Here is a 17,713-nt window from a genome sequence, read left to right on the forward strand (position 1 = left end):
TTATATTTATTTTTCTTCTCAAAATACATCCTGTAGTGATTATTTCATAGTTTATATAGTAGATTTTGAGGCCATGTATTTCTAAAATGTTTTAAATTTTTGCTGTTTCAGATTCTTTTTAAAGTGACCTAATTTTACCTATACAAAATATGAAACATACCTTTAAATCTAGTGTGGTCAACGTCTTCAATGCTCTCCAAATCGGTGAGATTCATACCATAACTTGATGTCTAAACTTCTGTTTACTACTCCATTTTTTTAATGCCCTCTCTGCCTATTCAGGGATTTACAGCTTAAGATGAAGGATCTAATTCCAACCATTTTTTGACATTTACATAGCAAAGGCAGCTTTGCATGGAGGTGGAAAATTCCCCAAGTCAGCCACCCTTGAGCTAAAAGAGGTCGAATATTCAGAAATTCGACTAATCTTTCAAGATCCACTTCAAAGTCCTGTATCTAATACTGCCACTATGCAATGGTCTTCCCTTCTTCCACTATTTCTCACAGAACCCGAAGAACTCTGAAGTTAGAATGGACCCTAGCAACCTATATCAACAATCTCCTCCTACAAATAGAGTGCCTGAAGCTCAGAACAGTTGCTGTCTTGTTTGTGATCATGTCGGTAACACCCAGAAGCCTAAGTTTTATTCCACTTTCAAAACTGTCTTTACCTTGGTTCAACACTGTCTCGTCATTCCATGCCCTATACTGGTAGATTCAATTTTACATTCTTTTATCAATCTTGTTTCATAGGCTTAACATTTTATAGTTCAAATTTCTATTTCATAAACAACAAACGGGCTGGGCGTGGTGGCTCATGCCTGTAATCCCAGCACTTTGGGAGGCTGACACGGGTGGATCACCTGAGGTCAGGAGTTCACGACCAGCCTGGCCAACATGGTGAAACCCCGTCTCTACTAAAAGTACAAAAATTAGCTGGGCGTGGTGGTGCCCGCCTATAATCCCAGCTACTCGGGAGGCTGAGGCAGGAGAGTCACTTGAACCCGGGAGGTGGAGGCTGCAGTAAGCCGAGATTGCACCACTGCATTCTAGCCTGGGTGACAGAGCAAGACTCCGTCTCAAAAAAAAAAAAAAAAAGGTTCTTTTAAACCAATAAAATGTTGATGTGGTTGGCTATACAGGTATCCCTCATTATCTGAACTCTCACCTAATATGGCTGTTAACTTGCAAAATTTTTTACTTAGTATTCACTACCTTAAGCAGTAAACTGGTTTACCGAACCTCTGTACTGAAGTCCGTGAAAATGTTTAAACTGAAAGGATGCAGAGAGTATGCTGCATTCCTGCCTCAGCCGTGCTCTGACGGGCTCACGTGTTGTCTTCACCATCATCCTCCCCATACTAAGTGGATGTATGTTCCAGGAAGTAGAAAAGGCAGTGAAGAAATTAGGTAAGCCAAAGCAGCCTAGAAAAGCTTATTTAGTGTAAGTTAGAAGTGATAAAGTGTATTGAGAGATGAATGCAGAAAAGGCACAAGCCTGGCTCTGCATTCATATCCACCTACCATGACCACAGTTGCAGTTATATGGTGGAAAATAAAGAAAACATAGGAAAATAATTTTGGATCTGAAATGCTTCACTGTGTAAATCGAGCATGAATGATAATTTTGAAAAATGATTGCAATACCTTATATAATAGACTGACAGTCATAATTAGTGTTTAAAATGCTTTATTATTATGAAGAATCCTTGGTGGATTGTTATATTATGGACTCCAATAACAGATGTACCAACTGGCAAAATGCCATGTTTGTTCCTGCGCCTTAAAAAGCCCTGAGCGCCACCTACTGGCAAATCTCTTCTATCAGGGGTTCCTTACTATGCAGTACTATGAATAAAGCTTCCCTTCTACATTTTAGCTCAGCATCTGTGTTAAATGCTTTTTAACAGTATTTCAATTTGATTATAATTGGGGAACTGTTCAGGAGTTTGGGGTAGGATTATTTTTCTTATTTAAAAGTTAAAAATATTTAGGTTCTCTATATCCAATTAAGTTTCAGAAATGGGTTAGATAGGAAGAGTGAAGAACGCTTTATTTTCAATGGAACCAAATAGTTTACTCAGTGTCTTGATATTCAGACCATGGTCCCTAGATCTGCAGCATGGGTATCACCAGTAGGGGCTGATTAGAAATGCCGATTTCGCTCTTACCTTAGTTTTACTGAACCCAAATCTGCATTTTAACAGTATCCCTGGGTTAACCGTATGCATACTGAAGTTTGAGAAGCTCTCTTGGACAAAGTTGGCTGCCCAATTACTGTACATCTATTTTCCTCCTACTTCACAGATCCCTGACTTCCAGGGTGAGCCTGCTTGGCCCAGGATAATCCCATTTCCCCTACCAACGACTAGTTCGGGAATGGGAGCGTAACCAGTTCTGGGCAAGGAGACCTATGTGGAAGTTGACTGGGCCAAATTTCTTTAAGAAGTTTCCTCCATTCCAAGAGTCAGAGAAGAGACACTGTCTCTTCCTCTGGACACTGTTGTGTCTGAAGGTGAACACTGAAAACGGCTGCAGACATCTCCTAGCAGCCTAAGAATGAAGCCAACACCAGGGCTGGAGGAACACAGTGCTAGAAAGTAGGTCCCTGATGATGTTTTGAGCCACTCAATCAACCCTGAAGTCTATCGTGTCTTTGGGTGACCTGTTACATGAGAAACATTGTTTCATTCGGAATTCCCTTCTTCTATTCAAAATCCTGGATAATCATTGACGACTCTGAACAAAAAGCCCAGAAATCAGACTATTTTCAATTAGATGGTTTTTAAAAACTTGACAATTCTAAGAGTTGAGTGTTTTCTTCCTGTAAGAAGCTTTTTATTGGCTGAAACAATACCTTCCTTTTGTATGCTCATTTTTTAATCCTCTTTCCTAGGATACAGTGGGGTTTATAATTTGTGGGAACAAATAGTACTTACAAAATTTTAAAAAACGGAAGTGTCCCCTTAAAAATAAAAATTATGATTTAGTCAAACAAGCCCATATTTAAAAAATAAAGCCCACTAGACATATTGAACATTTTAATTTATCTTCTAGAACATTTCTCTTTTCAACCCATTTTTAACCTAATTTTATAAGAACAATACTTTTTAATGCCAAACAACAGGCTGCAACTTTTTAACACGTTTCCCATTTGCCCCAAGAAATGAGTGCTGGCAGTGAGCTGTACTTTTTTTTCTCTGAACAGGAAATGGGTTCAACACATACAAATCACAGTAAGAATTATGAACGAAGAGCAATGCAGCAATAGAAATTTGATGCACAAGAAAAAAGGCAAATATATCAAGATATATGTTATTACACAATATTAGTGAGCAATCTGCATTATCTCATGATATTTTATGATTTAATTTCAACCAACATCCAATTTTTGCATTACAAATATAATTTTAAAGAACAATTCTGTCACTTCAAGGAAAACAGTTGACAGTATTTATTACCAATAATAAAATTTGAGCTTTTTAGCAAAAAATAGTATTTTAGGTAAACTTGTATCTGCCACCATGAGTTTGACAGCTTCTCAAGAGCTTTCTGATGAGGCTGGTAGTGATATTAACAACTATGATTTCTATATAATGTATTCTGAAATTTGCCAACCTTTTTTTTTTTTTTTTTTTTTTGAGACAGGGTCTTACTCTGTCTCCTAGGTTGGAATGGAGTGGCGTGATCTCAGTTCACTGCAACCTCCAACTCCCTGGCTCAAGAGATCCTCCTATCTCAACCTCCCCCCGCAGCTAGGACTACAGTAGCACACACCACCATGCCTAGCTAATTTTTGTATTTTTTGTAGAGACAGGGTTTCACCATGTTGCCCAGGCTGGTCTGAAACTCCTGGGCTCAAGTGATCTGCCCACGTCTGCCTCCCAAAGTGCTGGGATGACAGGCGTAGCCACTGTACCTGGCCTGCCAACATTTGTAAGCTCAGTGAAACAATATTTTCCAAATACCCAATATGTCACATTCCAAAACCAGGCATAGGTAAAATATACATTAAAAATCAATTAAGAAAGATCGATATGTTTTAACATAACAGACTTTGAAATTCACGATTAAAAGTTAACTGAGATTAATTTCAGATTTCACATTGCAACTAACATCTAAGAAACTATTACATGTGGGCCAGGCGAGGTGGTACACACCTGTAATCCCAGCAATTTGAGAGGCCCAGGCAGGTGGATCACCTGAGGTCAGGAGTTCCAGACCAGCCTGACCAACATGGTGAAACCCCCCGTCTCTACTAAAAATACAAAAATTAGCCAGGCGTGGTGGAGGGTGCCTGTAATCCCAGCTACTCAGGAGGCTGAGGTGGGAGAATTGCTTGAACCCGGGAGGCAGAGGTTGCAGTGAGCCAAGCTCGTGCCACTGCACTGCAGCCTGGGCGACAGAGTGAGACTCTGTCTCAAAAAACAACAACAACAAAAAAGAAAATACAACTTGTGGTATAAAAAAATCCACAAGTAACTGAAAAGGTTATTAAAATACGCCTTCATTTTTGAACATTTTGCATATGCCATATTTTCTATACATCCTTTACCCAATGATTATAATAGATTATAAGCAGAAGCTGATTTGAGAATCCAGCTACACTCTATTAAACCAGATGCTAGTGATTAGCAAAAATCACTAATTTTTTTGGATATACACCTTTTTCATGACATACATTACTTACATTATATGGCAACTATATAATGAGTTTATTACTACTATTAAATCAATATTTTAAAAATGTGTAATTTCTAATATGGTAAATATTTACAGATATAAGCTATAACCTATATAAACAAAAGCTCTTCAGAATCCTCAATAACTTTTATGAATGTAAAAGTGTCCTAAGACCAAAATGTTTAAAAATCGTTGTGTTAGAGCACTTGAGGTTGGTGCTGGAAATCCAGAAGAGCAGGAGAGAGCTGCAGCCTGCTGTCTGTCAACCCAATAAATCATCCACCTAGCGAATCGTATCCTCTAGCTTAACTAATGAACACACAGACTGGAAAGTGGCCGTAAGAATTATAAGAAAAAAGAATTACAAGAAAAAAGAATTACAAGAAAATTGTTACCCCAGATGGCTTGATTAAAAATTGGAGATTTTACCCAGGGGAGAATATTAATCAAATGTCTTAAAGATTATAACGCAGAAGGATGCACAGACTTATTCTATGTATTTCAGATGGCAAGTTTAACAGGAATGGGCAACTGTTATAAAATGAAATTTCCATGAAACATATGAAATACGTTTCCTAACCAGCACAGCTGTGCAACAGAAGCAGCTTCCTGACAGTCCCTTCAGTCTACAAATACTGTCTATTATGTGCCTGTATTTGGGAATTCCAACAAGAAATAAGATCCTGCCTTCATTCACTGCAATGGGACACACAAGCAAACTAACTAATTTCAGAGTCTAGTAAGTATCCCGATGGAGAGAAACAGGCTTTTGCGACACAGAGAGGCATGGGGAGCGTAAAGCTCCCAAAGATAGATGTCTAGAAAAAGGCTCTCCCTGGCAGAGACTTGAGAAACAGGTAGAAGCAAGCCCTCTGCAAAGAAAAAGGGCCACGGCAATGCAAGTGCCTCACCAACGGGAAAAAACCCGGAGTGTCCTTACTACAGGAGCGGCAACAACAACAAAGTGTGACTGGAACTCAGTAATTCAACATCAGGTTGAAAAGGCCAGCAATATCCATACAACGTACAGCAATGGTTCTCATCAATCTCAACAGCATACTAGACCAACTGCATCAGAATCCCTGTGGGCAGAGCCTAGGCATCAGTATTTGTTTTAAGAGTTCTCTAGGTGATATTAATGCACTGCCTGGGATGAGAATTACTGATCTGGAGTCTGTTAGGCAATAACAAGGAATTCAGATATTATTACTATTATCATTTTTTTGAGACGGAGTCTCGCTCTGTCGCCAGGCTGGAGTGCAGTGGCGCGATTTCGGCTAACTGCAACCTCCACCTCCTGGGTTCAAGCAATTCTCCTGCCTCAGCCTCCTGAGTAGCTGGGACTATAGGCGCCTGCCACCACGCCCAGCTAATTTTTGTATTTTTAGTAGAGATGGGGTTTCACCACATTGGACAGGATGGTTTTGATCTCTTGAGCTCATGATCCGCCTGCCTCAGCCTCCCAAAGTGCTGGGACTACAGGCGTGAGCACCGTGCTCGGCCGCTATCATTATTATTTTAATAATAACATCCAGGGTTTCACTATGTTGCCTAGGTGGGACTCAAGGGACCCTCTAGCCTCAGCCTTCAAAGTAGCTGGGATTATAGGTATGTGCCACCACACCTGGCTTCATATATATATATACACATATATACATTTTTTTTTTTGAGATGGGAGTCTCGCTCTGTCATCCAGGCTGGAGTGCAGTGGCACAATCTCAGCTCACTGCAAACTCCGCCTCCCAGGCTCAAGCAATTCTCATGCCTCAGCCTCCCGAGTACCTGAGAATACAGGCGTGTGCCACCACGCTCGGCTAATTTTTTGTATTGTTTGCGGAGACGGGGTTTTGCCATGTTGGCCAGGCTGCTCTCAAACTCCTGACCTCAAGCAATCTGCCCACCTTGGCCTCCAAAGGTGCTAGGATTACAGGTGTGAGCCACTGCTCCTGGCCAGGTATTATTTTAATATAAGAGTAAGTCACTGAAGAGTGGAAACTAATAGGATTGATTTACTTTTTTTTTACTTTGTAAAAGATCACTTTAGTTCTTATGGGAGGAATTGAGGGCATGAATAGAAAACTCTTTAATGCTGAAAGTTCTGAGAGTCTGAATGAGCATTTATTAGGAAAGATTTATGGGGTGAAGACTTAGCCAATAAGAGTGTGATTTTTCAGAGACTCTAAACAATCAATAGGTACAATCAGAGAAAGGGAGAAAAATCAATAGGTACAATCAGAGAAAGGGGGAAAAAATACCTACAAAAGGGCCAGATGCAGTGGTGTGCACCCATAATCCCAGCCCTTTGGGACGCTGAGGTAGGAGGTTTGCTTGAGGCCAGGAGTTCGACGCAGCCCGCGCAGCATAGTGAAACCTCATCTCTACAAAAATAAAAAACATTAGCCAGGTGTGGTGCGGCATGACTGTGGTCCTACGTACTCAGGAGGCTGAGGCAGGAGGATTACTTAAGCCCAGGAGGTCAAGGCTGCAGGGAGCTGTGGTCACGCCACTTCACTCCAGCCTGGATGACAGAGAAAGACCTTATCTCAAAAACAAAAAACAAAACCTACAAAAGTGGCAACATCAAGTGTGAACTGCTCCTAAATACACTGTCAATTTGACCATTTTCTACTAACAAGGTGTTTATGCCCTTACATTGCTACCATATGCAATTTATCTATTTAAAGACTAACATTTCAAACAAAGGAAGACAGAGAATTCTATTTACAATTTAAAAACTTTATCATCAACTGACCTAAAACCCACCCAGTATTATTAGTTCTATTAACTAATCCAAAGATAAACTTTGAAGTTGCTTTTATTTGAACTGGAAAATTGTTACTTTCAAACTAAATATAAATAATAATAAATTGATAAGAAACAAAGCAAAAAGACTACTCTAATTCAAAAATACCTTATATCTTAAAGCAACTTAATGTTTTTCATCAATTTGGTAATTATTTTTAAGTAATGCTCTTTAGCCTTTAACTTAAAAGTCTGAAGAGTCCTCTTTAGTTTACTCTGAGTTCTCTCATTTGCCAGCATTCTTGCCACTGTCCCTGATATGAGGACGCCACATCAGGTGTTAACCTGAGCGCTGCTGCCTTTCTTAAAGAAGAAAGTGAAATATGTCCGTGTCTCTATCAAAAGCGGAAAAACATCTGGCTATCCTTCTCTCATTTATCTTATCCATCTGTTTCCTCTAGACATTCTGAGTTTTTAAGGCACTAAAATAAAATTTGTATTATACAAACACAAATTACTATACAAAATAATACAAATGATATTCTATTTTTATGGTAAAATAGAGTATTTGGTAAAGTTACTAATAATATCATTCCCAACAATAAAAAATATCTACTAGATCAATGCAAATTCATAGCATTTAATATTTATGCTCAATATATAATATTTAAACACACATATTTTAAGAAGAAAAGAAAATTACCTTTCAAGAGATGATTCAGATCCATTGTGTCATGTAAGACTTTCTGTTTATGTCTGTGGTCTAAACTGGAGTCTGACACTGAAGACAACTTTGAGGAGACATCAGGCTCATGTTTTTCTTTCCCTTTTTTGGCTGCTTTCAAATATTTTGAATTATTTTTCAAATCCTCAACATCTTCATATATTTCTTGGCTCACATTTTCTTGCTTTTTAATTTTCACTTTTTGATCATTTGCTATGCCCAGTTCAAAAGACTGAAGAGGGCTAATGTCTGGAGTTGATAAGGGACTTACGTCGGTCACAGTATCTTCAGACTCCTCAGGGTAGTGGCCACATTTTGGTGTAGTACTTGAAGGCTGTGTTTCTGTCGATTTTATTCCTGATTGATACTTCTGTTTTGGTGACAGGAGGGTTATACCAGACGCATGTTTCTTGGATGACGGAGACGAATCAGATAGATGGCTATCAGACCCTGCATCTAAACCATCTGTACCTGAACCTGAAGATGAGGAAGATAAAGAGGAGGAGGAGGAGCTAACTTTGCGATACTTTTTCCTCGTGCTTTTTTTAACGTTAGTAGACGGTTTAGTGGACTTGGACTGCACATGGTATTTCTTCCCATCATCACTGCTTTCCTCTCCATCTGTGTAGTAATCATCTTCACCTTCTTCTACAATTTTGGGAATTCTATTTGGAATGGATACGTGTATTTTAAGTCCTGTTGTAACATCACACAATTTTTTTGATCTTGAAGAGGCTGGCAATGAGAAAGAACTTACAGTTTGTGTAACATCATTCTCTACAGGGTGTTCCGGGGGAAATTTCACGTTTCTTTCATTTCCCTTCTCAGTAAGATAATTTTCTGCTGTTTGCATTCCAGTGTTCGAATTTACATTTTTTGTATCTTTATCTATTCTTTCCTTTGGGTCATCATTTTGCTTGTCAAAAACTGAGTGAGTTTCACATTTCTTTCCTTCTTCAAAGTCACTGTCAAAGAAAGAATGGTCCACTTCACCTTCTAATATATCTCCAAACTGATCCATGATGGCAAAAATATATCTGAAAAACAAAGTAAACATCAGACTAAAGAGTGATTTCCAAATACTTTCCATTTGTATACAATAATTAAATAATTTTCCCAAACTGACAAGTGTGTTTAATATATAAAAAGAAACATTATAAAAACAACAACAAAAAAAGTAACTCAGTGAAGTGATGATGGGGTTCTATGACTAACAAGTTCTACCAATTATCTGAAAAATAAAAAAGTCCCATAGTTAAGTTCACAAGAAAATAACAGATCATCAAGGTAGGGATGTCACAAACATGGATACCTAAGTGAACCTTAAGGATAATCTGCCTTCTATAAATTAAGTACAACAAAACAAAGAAAAAGGCCGGGCGCGGTGGCTCATGCCTGTAATCCCAGCACTTTGGGAGGCTGAGGCGGGTGGACCACGAGGTCAAGAGATCGAGACCATCCTGGCCAACATGGTGAAACCCCGTCTCTACTAAAAATACAAAAATTAGCTGGGCGTGATGGCATGTGCCTGTAGTCCCAGCTACTTGGGAAGCTGAAGCAGGAGAATTGCTTGAACCCAGGAGGTGGAGGTTGCAGTGAGCCAAGATCACACCACTGCACTCCAGCCTGGCGACAGAGCAAGACTCCATCTCAACAACAACAAACAAAAACAAAAACAAAAACCCCAAAGATATACAAATTAAGTACAATTAGAGTTTAGAATAAGAAAGGATAGAGTTAAAAAAAAACTCATAGTCACTTCCCTTGAGAATAAAAGTCAAAAAATAAAAGAAAGGAAAACAAGAAACATCTCATAGGACCAGCTAAACCATCCAAACACACGATTCTAGTGGAAGTCGTGCAGTGAGGATTGACTGACATATTTCAGGACTTGCTGTCTTTGTCCCCTTTCTGCCCCTTTACTGCAGTTACGAAGGAAGAAGCAGAGACAAGGAGATGATTCCTGTTAAGGTTCCCCATCCCTTCTTGAAAAGGAACAAAACTTCTAAGTCACACATACAGGCTGCACAGGTATGTCGAACTTCTGAATATGTAATCACAAACTGTGCCAAAACCACATATAGAAAATGAAAGGGGAAGAGTATATATGTCTCACTGTGTTAAAGGGGGTCTGATATATGAGAAATTCACAGCATACAGCCAATGGCTGTCTAAAATGGAAAAACCAAGGTATATTATTCAGACACATGGAGTTAAGTATTACAAAAAATGGATTAAAATGTTCAAAGTAGTTGCCTTTATCAGGGGGCAGGGGCCACTGATTTTTGTGTTTTTTTTTCCCTAGAGACCACTGTTTTTGTTATAGACCTTAAATTACCAGTTGACCTGTAAATTTATGTATTACTATGATAAAAAATTGATTTAAAATATTTTAACACTCCATACAGTTGAATTAGAAACATCACTATAAAGTCATAGTCTTTAAAAAATGTTTTTTTATCTGTTTATTTACAGTGGTCAAAGCAGCTGTGTCACATTATCTATTACTGATAAGCTTAAGATCAGAATTGACCTTCTTTTTTTTTTTTTTTTTTTTTTTGAGACGGAGTCTCACTCTGTCACCCAGGCTGGAGTGCAGTGGTGCAATCTCGGCTCACTGCAAGCTCCGCCTTCCGGGTTCCCGCCATTCTCCTGCCTCAGCCTTCCGAGTAGCTGGGACTACAGGCGCCCACCACCATGCTCAGCTAATTTTTTGTATTTTTAGTAGAGACGGGGTTTCACCGTGTTATCCAGGATGGTCTCCATCTCCTGACCTTGTGATCCGCCCACCTCGGCCTCCCAAAGTGCTCAAATTACAGGCGTGAGCCACCGCGTCCCACCCAGAATTGACCTTCTAATACTATTCTCCACTAAAAAACCCCAGGACTCCTTGGCAGGCAGGGGACTGCATTTCTGGAGGCAAAGAGCCTGGATCAGCTTATTGTTGCCAGAAAGTACAATATTCACAAATATGCCTGGGGTGGCGGGAATGAAACAGAGGATCAGTTTAAAGGGGCTTCCACTGTCCAAGTTGGACAATTCAGCACTGAAAAAGAAAAAAGACAAATATATATAAAAATGAAAAAATAATTTCTATGAGAAGCCATGAGTACACGCTGATAGTCAAAAGTGACGATAAAATAATTTCCAATAATAAAACAGCAAAAGGCCAGGCACGGTGGCTCATGCTGTAATCCCAGCACTTCGGGAGGCGAAGGCGGGTGGATCACAAGGTCAGGAGTTCGAGACTACTCTGGCCAATATAGTGAAACCCCATCTCTACTAGAAATACAAAAAATTAGCCAGGTGTGGTAGTGGGCGCCTGTAATCCCAGCTACTCAGGAGGCTGAGGCAGGAGAATGGCGTGAACCCAGGAGGTGGAGGTTGCAGTGCGCCGCGATCACGCCATTGTACCACTCCAGCCCAGGCGACAATGTGAGACTCTGTCTTAAAAACAAAACAAAAATAGCAAAAAATGCAATTATGTGCTCACTATATTCATATTATAATTAATTCTATTTTACATCAAATCAGGGAGTAAAAGATTATGTAATCTGTATCCTAAACCAGCCACAACACTCTGCAGCCTTTAGGCAGGAGAACTGCTGAAACCCAGGAGACAGAGGCTGCAGTGAGCTGAGATCGCACCACTGCACTCCAGCCTGGGCGACAGAGAGAGACTCCATCTCATAAATAAATAAATAAATAAATAAGGGAATTCTAACATTACTTGTAACATGGAAAAGCTTCTATAGATAAATATTACGATTCTGTTAACATCATCACTTAGATCACGAGTCAGCAAACTACCTGTCCATAAGCCAAATATTGTCTGCCATCTGTTTTTGTAAATAAAGTTTTATTGGAACACAGCCCCACTGATGGGTATATGTATTGTCTCCCCCAGCTTTCACACTACGACTGCAGAGCTAAGTAGTTGTGATTGAGACCCTATGGCCCACAGAGACTAAAATACTTAGCATCTGATCCCTTACTGAAAAGTTTGTAGGCCGGGCGCAGTGGCTCACGCCTGTAATCCCAACACTTTGGGAAGCCAAGGCGGGTGGATCACCTGAGGTCAGGAGTTTGAAACCAGCCCGGCCCACATGGCGAAACTCCTTCTCTACTAAAAATACAAAAATTAGCCGGGTGTGGCAGTGCGTGCCTGTAATTCCAGCCACTAGGGAGGCTGAGGCAGGAGGATCACTTGAATGCAGGAGGCAGAAGTTGCAGTGAGCTGAGATCGCACCATTGCGCTCCAGCCTGGGCGACAAGAGCGAGACTCCATCTCAAAAAAAAGAAAAGTTTGTAGATCCTTGGTTGATAGATTTATTTAAATTTTTTAAAGAAACAGGTCCTCACTCCATCGCCCAGGCTGGAGTACAGTGACAGGATTCTAGCTCACTGCAGCCTCCAACTCCTGGGCTCAAGTGATCCTCCTACCTCAGCCTCCAGAGCAGCTGGGACTACAGGCGCACACCACTGTGCCCAGCTTGTAGACCCTTGATTTAGATGATGTATGAACATGAAAAATACAGAATACAAAACTTTTCTATACTGAATTAATAATATAATTTACAGTTAAAGCAAAACTAGGGGAGAGGAGGCCATAAGAATTGACCTTTAAAAGAAAAATGACATACAACCCCATTATAGTTCCATTACTGTTACCATAATAGTGTTTGTGTAATAAATTAGGCACGTAAGTGATGAGTGGGAGTCTGCTCAGCGCTTGAAATGAATCAATGGAGTCAGACACACCCAGACTCAAAATATGATTCTGCTACTTCCCAGTTGTGTGATCCGGGGCATGTACACAGGATGTTCACGACAGCATAGCATCTACTACTGTTTGCAGTAGCAATGCATGAGAAACAACTTCACTGTCTATTAAAAGGAAAATGAATAAATAAAATGTTGTGTAAGCACATATCTGCCAAAAAGGATACACTGAGATCTACAAAAATAACACTGAATAAAAAAGCAGAATTTAAAAAGCAACGAGGCTGGCAACATGGCTCATGACTGTAATCTCAGCAGTTAGGGAGGCCAAGGTGGGAAGATTGCTTGAGCCCAGGAGTTCCAGACCACATAATGAGACCCCGTTGCTACAAAAAATTAAAAAATAAAAATTAGCTGGGCATAGTGGTGTGCCTGGAGTCCCAGCTACTGAGGAGGCTGAGGTAGAAGGATCACTTGTGCCCAGGAGGTTGATAATGCAATGAGTCATCATCACACCACTGCACTCCAGCCTGGGCTACAGGGCAAGACCTTGTCTCAAAATAAATAAATAAATAAATAAGCAAGCAATGATACAATTACATAAAACTTAAAACATATACAAAGCAATGCTATATTCTTCATGAGCACAAACATACAAGCCGAGTTATAGAACATGGATTGGAAGGATATACATTAAACATGAGTATAACCCATGAGGGGAGGGGAGAGGAGTAGTGTGCTCAGGGCAAGGAGAAATATAAAAACTCGGATAGAGGCCTGTGATCACGAGTCATCACAAACGTAAAGACTATGGCTGATCATAATCTAATTGTGCCCACTTGAATGTAAAAGGAAAAACAAACTAAAATAGCCACTGAATGGTGAATAGGTCTTATAACACTGTCATTAAACTCCCAAAAATGTCACCTTTTTTTGTAAGATAATTCACCTTTGAAAACAAAATGTCAAGGAGTGGAATAAAAAGAACTGTGGATACCCACAGTGTAATGGTGAGCACTGTGGACTCTAAAAAGAACCGTGGTTATTGTTTTTTCCTTTCTTACTTTGTTGTGTGGTTAAGAATACCTTTGCAATTAAAATTTTTAAATTGTTTCTTCAAATTTCAAAAGTAAACGGTTTAATAGCATAGCCCAGAGCAATATTTTATAAACTACAGGTCACAATCCAGTTTAAAATCAATTCAGTAGCTTATGTCAATCATTAAACTGACAAAGAAGTAGAACACAGTGTAATAATCAACAGTGCATTATAGGCCAGGTGCAGTGGCTCATGCCTGTAATCCCAGCACTTTGGGAGGCCGAGGTGGGCAGATCACTTGAGGTAGGAGTTCAAGACCAGCCTGGCCAACATGATGAAACCCTGTCTCTACCAAAAATATAAAAAATTAGCTGGGTGTGGTGGCGCGTGCCTATAATCCCAGCTACTCGGGAGGCTGAGGCAGGAGAATCACTTGGACCTGGCAGGCGGAGGTTGCAGTGAGCTGAGATCATGCTTCCAGCCTGGGGGACAGAAGGATAGTCCGTCTCAAAAAAAAAAAAAAAAAAAGAGTGCATTACATATTATAAGAGTAAGTTTCATGAAACCATCATTTCTATTACTTAAATGCACTGAGTGTACTAGGCCTTGATGTAAAACCAGCTTCACATTCCTGAGAGTCTCAGGCAAGGATTGGAAATGCCACTGATCTATGGAGATAAAAAGCTTTCATCAAAAGGTAATGTACTATGATACATAAAGATGGAATGAAAGTTTAAACTTTGGGTGGTATTAGACAGTGTCAAGTGTCATAGGTAATATGACAGTGTCTAGGAAAACTCTGCTAATAGATTAAGGCCTCACTAGAATAAATCAGGAACCAGAGTTGAAGAAATGTAGTTTAAGGCCAAGCGCAGCGGGTTGCGCCTGTAATCCCAGCATTTTGGGAAGCTGAGGGGAATGGATTATTTGAGGTCAGGAGTTCAAAACCAGCCTGGCCAACGTGGTGAAACCTTATCTCTACAAAAATACAAAGATTAGCTGGGTGTGGTGGCAGGCGCCTGTAATCCCAGCTACTCAAGAAGCTGAGGCAGGAGAATCGCTTGAATCCAGGAGGCAGAGGTTGCAGTGAGCTGATATTTTGCCACTGCACTCCATCCTGGGCAATAGAGCGAGACTCCCTCTTAATTAAAAAAAAAAAAAAAAGACATGTAGCTTAAATTACAAATATAAAAAATAAACATTTTCTTGAAATTTGAAGAAACTGAAATCAGAAAATTATTTAGCTATAAGAGATGGATGATTACACTGTCTGAAGAAATGAAGAGATCTTAAACATAACAAAAGAGCAATTTTACTAACTCACAATCAAGTAATAAGTTTCTATTAATTCTTGGCCCAGAATTAATATTACACATATTTATATAAACTTATTAACAGCCACGTGACTATTACACTGAATGTCTCTGCTGGATTTTACTGGCAAATACATTAAAAGAAAAGTTGTTTTTGAATTTTTTTTTTTTTTTTGAGACAGAGTCTCTCTGAGTCTCCCAGGCTGGAACACAGTGGCGCGTGATCTCGGCTTACCGCAACCTCAGACTCCCTGCTTCAAGGGATTCTCCTGCCTCAGCCTCCCGAGTAGCTGGAATTACAGGCACGTGCCACCACACCCGGCTAATTTTTGTATTTTTAGTAGAGATGGGGTTTCACCGTGTTAGCCAGGATGGTCTTGATCTCCTGACCTCGGGATCCGCCTGCCTTGGCCTCCCAAAGTGCTGGGATTACAGGTGTGAGCCACCGCGAAAAGTTTAAATTTTCCTAGTCCACTTAACATCCAAATTATTCCAACTCCCATCCCTTAGAAAATTTTAAATCAAAAGCTAGAAATGATTAAGCTTAGTGAGGAAGGTATGCTGAAAGTCTAGGAGACAGGCCAAAAGCTAGGCCTCTTGCACCAGGTAGTCAAGTTGTGAAAGCAAAGGAAAAATTCTTGAAGGAAATTAAGACTGCTACTCCAGCAAACATGGGAATAAGAAAGCGAAAGAGCCTTACTGCTGATATGGAGAAAGTCTGAATGGTCTGGATACACCAAGCCAGCCACCACATTCCCCTAAGCCAAAGCCTAGTCCAAAGCAAGGCCCTCACTCGCTTTCAATTCTATGAAGGCCGAGAGAGGTAAAGACGATGTAGAAATCTCAAGCTACCAGAGGCTGTCTCATAAGGTTTAAGAAAAGAAGCCTGCTCAGCCGGGTGTGGTGGCTCACGCCTATAATCCCAACACTTCCGGAGGCTGAAGTGGGCAGATCACTTGAAGTCAGGAATTCAAGACCAGCCTGGCCAACATGGTGAAACCCTATCTCCACTAAAAATACAAAAACCAGCCAGGCGTGGTGGCAGGAGCCTGAAGTCCCAGCTACTTGGGAGGCTGAGGCACAAGAATCCTTTGAACTGGGAAGGCAGAAGCTGCAGTGAGCCAAGATTGCATCACTACACTCCAGCCTGGGTGACAGAGTGAGACTCTGTCTTAAAAAAAAAAAAAAAGAAGGAAAGAAAGAAAGGAAGGAAAAGAAGCCTACTCTATAACATAAAAGTACAAGGTAAGCCAGGCATGGTGGCTCACGCCTGTAATCCCAGAACTTTGGGAGGCCGAGATGGGCAGATCACCTCAGGTCAGGAGTTCAAAAACGGCCTGACCAAAATGGTGAAACCCCATCTCTACTAAAAATACAAAATTAGTCGGGTGTGGTGGTGCATGCCTGTAATCCCAGCTACTTGGGAGGCTGAGGCAGGAGAATCGCTTGAAGCCAGGAGGTGGAGGTTGCAGTAAGCCGAGATCGCGTCATTGCACTCCAGCCTGGGCAACAAGAGCGAAACTCCGTCTCAAAAAAAAAAAAAAAAAAGACAAAACAGTACAAGGTAAAGCAGCAAGTGCTGATGGAGAAGCTGCAGAAGATCTAGCTAAGAGAATTGCTGAATGTGACTACAATAAACATCAGATTTCCAGTGCAGACGAAACAGCCTTCCATTGGAAAAGGATGCTAACCATCTAGGATTTTCATAGCTAGAGGGAGAAGTCAATACCTGGTCTCAACACTTCAAAGAACAGGCTGACTCTTATTAAGGGCTAATGGAGCTGGTGACTTTAAAATGAAGCCCGTGCTCATTTACCATTTCAAAAATATTAGGGCCCTTAGGCTGGGTACAGTGGCTCCCACCTGTAATTCCAGCACTTTGGGAGGCTGAGACGGGCGGATCACTTGAGGCCAGGAGATGGAGACCAGCCTGAGCAACAGGGCGAAACCCCGTCTCTACAAAAAATAGAAAAATTAGCCAGGAGTAGTGGCATGTACCTGTTAATTCCAGCTACTGGGGAAGCTGAGGCTGGAGAATAGGTTGAACCCAGGAAGCAGGTTGCAGTGAGCCGCGATCCGGCCACTGCACTACAGCCTGGGTGACAGAGCAAGACTCCGTCTCAAAAAAGAAAAGAAAAATCTGGGTACGGTGCCTCACACCTATAATCCAAGCACTTTTGGAGGCCAAGGCAGGCGGATCACCTGAGGTCAGGAGTTCCAGACCAGCCTGGCCAACATGGTGAAACCCTGTCTCCACTAAAAATAACAAAAATTAGCCAGGGGCTAATTTTTATATTAATAGTCTCAGCTACTCGGGAGGCTGAGGCATGAGAATCACTTGAACCCAGGAGGTGGAGGCTGCAGTGAGCCAAGATTGTGCCAGTGCATTTCAGCCTGGGCGAGGCAGCAAGACTCTGTCCAAAAAGAAAAAAAAAAAGAAAAAATCTTAAGGGCCTTAAGAATTATGCTAAATCTACTCTGCCTGTGGTCT

General features: G+C 40.7%; 2 protein-coding genes across 6 annotated transcripts in view; one reads left to right on the forward strand and one right to left on the reverse strand.

The window, feature by feature from the left end:
- CFAP97 (cilia and flagella associated protein 97) overlaps positions 1 to 17,713 on the reverse strand; it is a 47,498-nt gene that overhangs the window by 20,261 nt on the left and 9,524 nt on the right. For all 4 annotated transcript variants that reach the window (XM_063809287.1, XM_009448647.5, XM_009448648.5 and 1 more), the window contains one exon: positions 8,129 to 9,186. In XM_063809287.1, the coding sequence (XP_063665357.1) occupies positions 8,129 to 9,170 (1,042 nt within the window). In that variant the 5' untranslated portion in view covers positions 9,171 to 9,186. The remainder of the gene's footprint in view (positions 1 to 8,128; positions 9,187 to 17,713) is intronic.
- SNX25 (sorting nexin 25) overlaps positions 1 to 17,713 on the forward strand; it is a 190,402-nt gene that overhangs the window by 2,513 nt on the left and 170,176 nt on the right. For both annotated transcript variants that reach the window (XM_054683529.2, XM_054683531.2), the window contains exon 2: positions 10,078 to 10,180. In XM_054683529.2, the coding sequence (XP_054539504.1) occupies positions 10,078 to 10,180 (103 nt within the window). The remainder of the gene's footprint in view (positions 1 to 10,077; positions 10,181 to 17,713) is intronic.

This window comes from Pan troglodytes, chromosome 3 (genome assembly GCF_028858775.2).
Source record: "Pan troglodytes isolate AG18354 chromosome 3, NHGRI_mPanTro3-v2.0_pri, whole genome shotgun sequence".
Taxonomy (NCBI): domain Eukaryota; kingdom Metazoa; phylum Chordata; class Mammalia; order Primates; family Hominidae; genus Pan; species Pan troglodytes.